The sequence below is a fragment of the Phasianus colchicus genome, chromosome 2 (assembly GCF_987193195.1).
Source record: "Phasianus colchicus chromosome 2, bPhaCol1.hap1.1, whole genome shotgun sequence".
In the NCBI taxonomy this organism is placed as follows: Eukaryota; Metazoa; Chordata; class Aves; order Galliformes; family Phasianidae; genus Phasianus; species Phasianus colchicus.
In genome coordinates, this window is record NC_143437.1 from 32029619 (window position 1) to 32038357 (window position 8739).

Sequence of the window (8739 nt, forward strand, 5' to 3'; positions counted from 1 at the left end):
TGTACGAGGAGCGGGAAGTGCACACTGTCTGGCACAAGTAGTCAAGAGTTTGGAGGAACCTGATGTAACCTCATGTGAATGTTTTTGAGTTGTATCAAGTGTTACCATTTAGAGTTTATCTCAACTTCTCTGTTCTCCGTATGTCTTGGTTCTGTACTGTTCTGTTTTCTTGGCATTGATAGAACCCTGCATCTTTCCGTGCGGTTAGGCATCTTTCCATGCACTCCATCCCTGGTGTTTTCCTGGCTGAACACACTTGCAAAGTGAGTACGGTGCTGCTGATCAGGAGCTGCTCCATCAGCCTTCCCTGATTACAGTGAAGCATGATGCGCTTCCTGGGTGAAACATTTGTTTAAAATAAAAATAAGTGCACGAATCTACCCTTCAGGAGAGGATTAAGGAGAGCAAACCACACATTACAGATGGTAGCTCCGTTTCTACAGGAAAACGATCAGAACAACACTGTTGAGGGGGTGGTATGGGAACCCACACAGAACTGAGTAGAAAAACTCATTAGCAGGTCCATCCTGTTGGGTTTTTTTTTTAAGCTGGTAGGTGGGCTAAGTGAAGTTCTCATCTCCTCTGTCTCCGTGATAGGTAAAATAACCTTTCTGACTTAGTACTACTCCTCTTCCCTCCTTATGGGAAAATAGTAATGGGAATTGTCTTATGAAACGATGGTACAATTGGTTTTACTCAATGTTCTGCCTCTGGAGAGGGCCAACAGAAAATTCATGAGATAAGGAGCAGGAGAAAGAACAATGTAGGAGTAACACTCCCACATAGGAGGCCTAAAGACTACTTTGAATTCGAGACATTCACACAGATATATACTTGCAATGTTTTCAATATAGAGGCAGCTTAGCAAATGTGGGTTGCCTGCTACTGTTCAAGACCTCCTCAAAGAGTGGTGATGATGGAAAAGAAAATGGAATGGGCTCAATTTGTTTCTGTAACGAGGAGACAATGGTGGGCAAGGCAAAACAACTAGAAGAATGGTTGAGGTGGTGATTGTGTTCAACCATGAAATAATTTAATGTATGTACAGTACAGAAGACTTTTCTTACTGTCTGGTGTTAGGTAATATTTCCGATACGTGATTTGTTTTGACTTGCCACATAGATAGAGAGGAGCTGATGGGCAGGGTAGTAGATGTGTGAAGGAGATTGGCTTGGCCCTGTCTGGTTGGCTGTCTGCTTGTTAACACCAGTGTTTACCGGCTTCTTGCGCTTATACCCTGTGCTAGAGAGTGGCTCTGGAAAGAGTGTGGGGAGGAGAGAAGCTCCTGTGCCAGCTTGTGGAAGAGCAAATTGAGAAGCTGCCACAGGGAAAGCTGCTGCCTGCTAGAGCAGCAAAGTGGCAGCAGCTGAGAAGCGAGTGGGTGCACGGAATGGGCAGTGCCTCCTGCACAGAGTGGCACAGCCACAGCAGAGGTGCCAAGTGTTCCGCTGCTGGCCTAGCCATGTAAGACCCTGCTGAGGAACCTGAAATGGCTTGTTACCTTTGCTGAGATAACTGAAAAGTGCAGATACCCGTGTCGTAAGGAAAGGGTGATCAGAAGCTCCTTTTTGTCTGTATATCCGGTGAGAAATTCAGCTCCACGTCCAACGCTTTGGTGCCCTGCTTTTCTGGATGCCTCAGCCAGGCTGCAAGCCTCCCTGCAAAGGTCAGGCATCTGATACTGAGTGGCCCAGCATCGAGTGCTGGGATATCTAAACCCTCTTCAGTCCCACATCTAATAAGAATGGAGCTTGTGTTTTTATTATTTTTCAGTTTCCAAAAGATGTCTGGTTTCAAATAAGACACTATCTTGCAGGCTTAGTAAGATGTGCGTACATATTTGAGACCTTTCAGACCAGTAGGCTCTGTTGCAATAACTGATTCCTCTGACAGGGAATTGCTGTTCCTGCCCCTGCTTGCTCCCTTCTAGGCTTATTTTTTTTCAGCTGAGCATGTAAAGGAAATGCATCCAAATACTTGGTTGTTTTTTTTGTGTTTTTTCTTTTTCCATCCTTGCTTTGTCTTCTAAAGCCTTGTAGAAACCTCAGCTGCATTTCAGAAACTACCATGGACAATATTTGTTGCTTCTTTTTTTTTTTTTTTTTTTTTTGTAACTGCATATATACAAATAGACTTTGTATGTCTTTGGGATATCTTTATTGCAAAAGATATAGCAACTTGTATTGAGAAGCTCAAAACAGCTTGTATATATTACAGAAGGAGTTCTGCTTTCTCCAAACGTACATAACTCCTCCAACATTTATGAAGATTTGTTATCTTTTATTATTATTATTGAGAGACTTCAGATGTGACAAGTGTTTTTATTGCTATGGAAGGTGAGGGGCTCTAGAGGAGCGCATTCTGTGCTGATCCACTTCTGTTGAAGGAAGGCTGTATTGGGACTTCTGAGGCTTATGCTTAAGTTCGCTGTGTTTAAGGCATCTTGGTTTAGATGAGAGTCAGATTAAAAATTAATTTCAAGGTCATCTCAAGAAGTGAATAGAATGGCTTGTTGGCACCTGAGCACCACAGGTGTTCTGTAAAGTCAAGATTAACCATTTAGACAACAGCAAACCCTGCCATGCCCTAAGCAAATGTTTGATGAGGAAGATAGCTTTTCAGCTTCTCTGTGGAAAGTGAAAACTTGCTGTTGCTTGAAGTTTTCAGTAGAAATGAAAATGTCTGTTCTAAAGAACACCTGTAGGTCTGGCTGCAGAGCACGAGCACAGTGTATGGGACCATCTGCAGAGTGCTGCTCTCCTGTGCTGCAGGGTATGTCCAGTACAGCCATTGATATGCAGTGGCAAGCTGTCTATTAAGAATTAACCTGGAATATTAAGAATATGAAGTCCCCAGTAAATCCAATGTAAAACCACCATTTCATCCAGCATGGCTTTGGGAATAGTGGCTGGAGCATTAGTGAAGGAACCTTCACCTGGCTCGTGTCATCACACTGGGGAATTGGTGTTGAATGGGCTGTTTGCATTGATTTGAAGTATGGTAACTTCTCTGGGAATTTTTAATCTACTTCAGTCCCATTTCCAAACAAAGATTTGAAAAATGGTGTCAGTTTTGTTAACAGAAAGGGTTTCTCCTTTGGTGGCAGTTTACCCTAATCTGCTTTGTGTAAATGGTGACATTAAAAATTTAATTTGTGAGTAAGAGGGGAAACGTGAGCTTTAATTCCTTTCAATTTCCTGTTAGTTTCACAAACCTGTCACAGTGCTGTAACTACCATAAGGTGCAAGAACACACATGCTTGTACTGGCACTGAAACTTCAGCCCTTTCCTTTGGTAATTTCTGCTTAAGGGATGTATTATCGTACATGACACCAGATGGAAACCACCCACAACTGCTGCTTGCTACCTGCCATGCAATGCTTTTGACCTCTGCATGTCACTCCTCCCATTGCTGAGCAGTGCTTTGGCTGCTTCTCCACAGGCAGAACAGCCACGTACTCTGAATAACATGGGGTTGTAAAGCTAAGTCTTGAAATCAATCCATACAACAGAAGTCCACACCAAATTCAGAAAAGGGTGCCTGTGAATGCTAGAAATACTGCTCTCCCCAGCGTGTAATACAGAGCTTTAAGATATTTTCTTCTTAAGCCTTTTTAAAGGCTCTTGAATAATTATCCCCATGCTGAAGTCTGCTGTAAGCTATTCTAACTGTGCCATGTTTGGTGATAGAGCAGTCGGGGTCTCAGAAACCTTTCAGACAGTGAGCAACTGAAACCCACAGTTTATACTGAAGGAGCCTCTTCTGCCTCCGCGGCTCTCCTGCTTTGCAGGGGCCTTGAGCTGCATGGCAAAAAATGGTGCAAGTGAGCTAAGGGGACAAGGTTGGGGTTTTTTTGTTTGTTTAAGCACATTTAATGCAGTGGGAGATGAGATCCAGCTCCTGCATTGGCTGCTTTGCAGATCTGGGGCTTTATGGGGACTGGCAAATGGATGTGGGTCCCACAGCCTAACCCTGGCCACTTGCTGATTTTCTGGTCTCTGGGTTTGGATGAAGCTCAATACTTGAATTCACACTATCTTCCCAGTACGTGCCTGGGATTTCAGGATGTCAGTCTTATCCTGGATTGTGAGCAATGGGCAGTGTCAGAGGGAGATGCTTCTGCCACAGCAGCAGAGCAGTGTAGCAGCTCCCTGGGGGGCCCTGGCCACTGCAGGAAGCAGGTGGTACATCTTAGTTCTTGTGTGTACCCTGAGGTGGGAATCACCTAAACTGAGACTCTATACTGTTAACGGCTTTCCAAACAGCTCCATTTACTCCCTCCTTGATGTCTCCTGCCTGTTCTATCCATCCAAATCAGAGTTTCTGAAGCCTGCAGGGGAAAAATCAGTAGCCTACACAGAGCATTATCATACATAAGGACAGAGATGCAATCGACCTCATTAACTGGAAAGTGCCAGAGAAAAATAATTCCAGTATTTGTTGAGGTCAGAGCTGGCATTGTTCTTGTAGCATTGTGTGTTTTCAGCATGATGCCCAAGGATCCCAGCCTGTTCCATTCCATCAGTTCCGTGGCTGTGAGTTAAACTCTGTGCAAATGTTTCGGATGAGTGGATTAACAAATTGGTAGAGGTTGTCAAATTCATCCACAAAGAAGGAGTGCTCCTTATCTGGATCTGTTGCAATGGCTTCCAGTTCATCTTGGGCAGCCCAAGCAACTCCAATGGAGTAAGCTATAACTCCTGGAAAGAAACCCAAGAGATTAAGGGTGAGCATAAAAGTTTTAATTGCATTACAGTTGATTGGTTAAGACCAATACTGCAGACATAACTACCAGGCCATGAGAAAATTGGCAGTGAATTGCAGTGCTCTCTTATTAAAAAAAAAAAAAAAAAAAGGTGGCATTATCAAAATGGAAGAAATGCCTGGTGTCTGCTGTGGAACTGCCCAAGCTCTGGCTGTGGCTCCGAACAACAGCTCCTTGTTTCTGTGTCTTACAATTGCTCTGGGAAATGTGTGAATATCCTGACTGGAAAGACAAAGGAGGCTTCATCTGTTACTGAGACAGTAGAAATCCTCTGCAATCTCCTAGGTCTAGCTGCATCTTTCTAGTTCTGTGTTACTTTCAGAAAGTTCCTTACTCAGATATACAACAGATGCTGATCTTGCTTAGCACTTGATGAGACCCTAGAGTGTGTGCTATGCTTCCTTCCTAAGGTTTCATCCAATGCCTTTGCATCACAGCAGAGAGTGACCCAAATAAATGTGGAGGTATGGAGGAGCAGATAACAATGGTAGAACTTACCATTTTGGTGAGCTGTAAGGGCTGGCATTCGGACATCATCGTAAGACCTGCCATCTGTAATGAGAATCATGATCTTCCTCTTGTTGGGTTTGGATTTGGTGAAGAGCTGCTCAGATGCGTAGCTGATGGCTGCCCCTGTGCTGGTTCCACCGCTCCAGTAGTTGATCCTTTTGATAGCACTCAGCACATCCTGCTTTGTGCTGTACTTATCAAAGCTGAACTCAAGTCGTTGCTCGTAAGTGTACTGAATGGCTCCAATACGGGTGTCCGTATCCGAAATCTCAAATTCCTTGCTGATGTTGGCTACAAACTGGAGGACTGTGCGGAAGTTGCCGGTGCCAACGCTGCTGGAGCCATCGATCACAAAACCGATGTCAGCCGAATTAAGACATGTCTTGCTGCAAACCAGCCGGTCGATATCACAGACCCGCTTCACCAAGGGCTGGACGACCTTGTGGAGGCTGAACCAGCTGGGCACCATGATGGAGTAGAAGCCATTTGTTCTGCACACTGCCTGCAAAACACCACAAGTACGAATGCAGTGGAAATTCAGTCTGCTTGTTTCAACTGGGATTTTAGCTAAACTGTAAATTTAGGCTCCTGGAAAGAGCAATGCTGGAGTCTGGAGTGGGCTCTCCTCCAGTTGCCATCTGCTTCCCTGGAAAATGACGTGAACATAACATCACAGATACTTCTCTATAGATACTTGTCTCTTCTCTTCCCCTTTTTTAAAGCTGTGGGATGGAGCTGATATTATAGCCATGAAAGAAATATAATAACCAGGTTTGCCACCTGTCAAGCTTTTTGAGATAAGTTACACTGTTTGTAGAGAAGGCATCCAAATCGCAGAGACAATGCTTGTGTGGCTCCACCTGGAAGCCCCAAAATTTGCCAGATGACAACTTCAGCTCCCTCCCTCCCAGGGTTAGGGCAACAAGGATGGATTTCCCTGCTGACAAATCCTCCTGCCTTGAACTGAAACCTGGAGCTGAAGCTGGTTTCTCCCTGACTGTACAATCAGAAAAAAAAGAACAAGAAATGTTGATAAAAGTGTGAAAGCCTTTAAAGATTCCCAGTTGTTCTGGCTCTGCCAGATAATTAAGGACAGACAGACAAAAACCATGTTGATGTCTGTTTTTATCACCAAATACTTGTAGGGAGCAGATCTGCAGGAAGCTGTTAGAGGATCAGGGGGATTTGGGTAGAAACTAAGGGGCAGCACAGAGCAGGGAGCACTCTCCCACTTGTGCTCTCTGGCAGGCTCGCACAGACTCACTGTAGCTTTGCCATTTTGAAAAATAAATGCAAATTAGGCTATAATCCAATTAAACACTGACCAGAAACAACAGAGCTCTGAAACAGCCTTGAAACTAATGGAAATTATTTCATGGCAAAGCAGTGTGGCTCAGACAGGAATCTGTTCTCTGAAAATAGCAGATAACTCTGCCATGCTTCCTGAGCCCAAGTCTGGAACTTGATAGATGTCTCCTGCCATAACCTTGTGTCACCTTGCCCTGAGACACTACTGAGCAGTGCCAAATGCTAATAGTGCAAGGCTTGCATTTTCTCTTTTTTTTTTTTTTCCTTCTCTTTTTTTTTGTGCTTTGTCATGCTGCTGTACATTCAGAAAATTTTGTCTGCAGGTTTGTGCCAATGCTTGGTCAGCAAAGAGCCATTTGCTTCATGATGAACCTCAGACCAGAGCTTTACTGTGAGACAAAGTTTGCTCTTAGCAGCTTTCAGACAGGTCACCTTTCTGACTTCAACAATGCTACATGGCAGTGTGAGACCTAACAGTCTAAGCAGGACCAGAAGTAACCGTGAGTGGTAAGAAGGAAGGGAAATGTCTCATAAGCATGACTGTGCTTAAGCCCCTGTGCAAAATCACTTGAAAAAGGTAGAGTTCAAGGCAAGTGTACAGCTGGAGCCCAGCCCAGTAAGTACCTTGTCCACAAAGTTTGGTTCAATAACATTTTGCTTCTCATTTTGAGCAGCTGCTTCAATAGTGACAAAGAAAATGTTGATCCCTGATTCCCTGGCCAGCCTGGAGGCCTCCTCCACCCTGTCGGTTGGCCACCCATCCACCATTACCACCACCACATTGGGCGCTCCACCTCTGTTTCCGTTAGCATCCGAGAAGAAGTTTTTGTTGACAAATGAAAGTGCCTTTCCTGAAATGAAAGAGGAGATGGAGGATAAGTTACAGGGCTCTGGAGCCCTCCCTGTGCTGAGGGTGTGCATGCAGCCTGTAACCTACCAACATTGGAAAGTCCGCCTTTCTGAGGGATTTTCTCTATGGCGTTTCTTAGATCCTTGGGGCTGGTGTATGTTTTCAGGTTAAATTCTGTGGAAGGGTCATCTCTGGCAGATGGAAAGAAACATGAAGCAGTTGTCAGGTTTTTGCCTTACATTCAGTGGTACAAAAAGCTGTAAGAGCTGTCTGTCTTATTTTGTTCCTGGGTGTGAGCAGGAATCATAGAATTATTAAAGTTGTTTCCAACCTGTAAGATCATCTAGTCCAAACTACCGCTCATCCCCACCATGCTCACTAACCATGCCCCTCAGTGCCACATCCACACGGTTCCTGAACAACTCCAGGGATGGTGACTCCACCATCTCCCTAGGCAGCCTGTGCACTGCCTCACCGCTTTCTGAGAAGAAATTCTTCCTAATACCCATCCTGAATTTCCTCTGGCAAGCTTTAACATACTCCAGCCATGCGAATATCTGGTGGTGATGGGTGTGGCTTGTCCCTAACAAATGTGCTGAATGCCTGACTGCTCCCACAGGCTATGACAGAAAAAGAAAGTGGCAGGCAGGGGTAAGAGACTTTCTCAAAGCAAAGAGTGTAACAGGTTGTGAAGGCAGGTTGACACTGTTCTTTGATATGCTTGTGCCTGTTACCCTTCGGGGTTCCTTGGGGGAGAGGAGTGCTGCTCCAGTAGCACCTGCACAGTATAATAATTAATAGGTGGAGGTCACAGCATGGAAGCACCAACAGTAATAACAAAAAGAAGTCTCCATGCTGTGAATATGGATGAAAAGATAAATTATCAATGAGGTCACACTAGTGGTATTCTAGAGGGTGTTTCAGTAACAACTGTTTCTAAATATTACAATTCTCATTTACAGCAATAATGAAACAGAACTAGGTTTGTAGCCTGGGTGCAGAAGTGGCCCTTACCCGTACTGCACGATGCCCATCAGAGGTCCAGCGTTGTTGATGCCGAGGGCATGAGCCACGTTAATGAGGAACTGCTTCTGGAGCTGGAAGCGGCGTTTACCGATGCTCCAGCTCCCATCCATCAAGAAGGACAAGTCTACCTTGCAGCCTGAGGAGAGACACAAAAGCAGGGAAAATGGTTTTGGTCCTTTTAGTAGCAGTACTTCTTTTGAAGAGCAAAGGCCTAAAAACTCTGCACCTGGTGACTCTTCCTGCTACATGAGCTCTACTAAAATGCTTTTGATGGTGATG

General features: G+C 44.7%; 1 protein-coding gene across 1 annotated transcript in view; it reads right to left on the minus strand.

Annotated features, from left to right (window-relative positions):
* Positions 1-25: 25 nt before the first annotated feature.
* VIT (vitrin) overlaps positions 26-8739 on the minus strand; it is a 43665-nt gene continuing 34951 nt past the window's right edge. The window contains exons 15-19 of the mRNA XM_031593187.2: positions 8449-8596; positions 7522-7625; positions 7209-7435; positions 5265-5778; positions 26-4701 (exon numbers count right to left, since the gene is read on the minus strand). Coding sequence (XP_031449047.2) covers positions 4523-4701; positions 5265-5778; positions 7209-7435; positions 7522-7625; positions 8449-8596 — 1172 coding nt within the window. The 3' untranslated portion in view covers positions 26-4522. The remainder of the gene's footprint in view (positions 4702-5264; positions 5779-7208; positions 7436-7521; positions 7626-8448; positions 8597-8739) is intronic.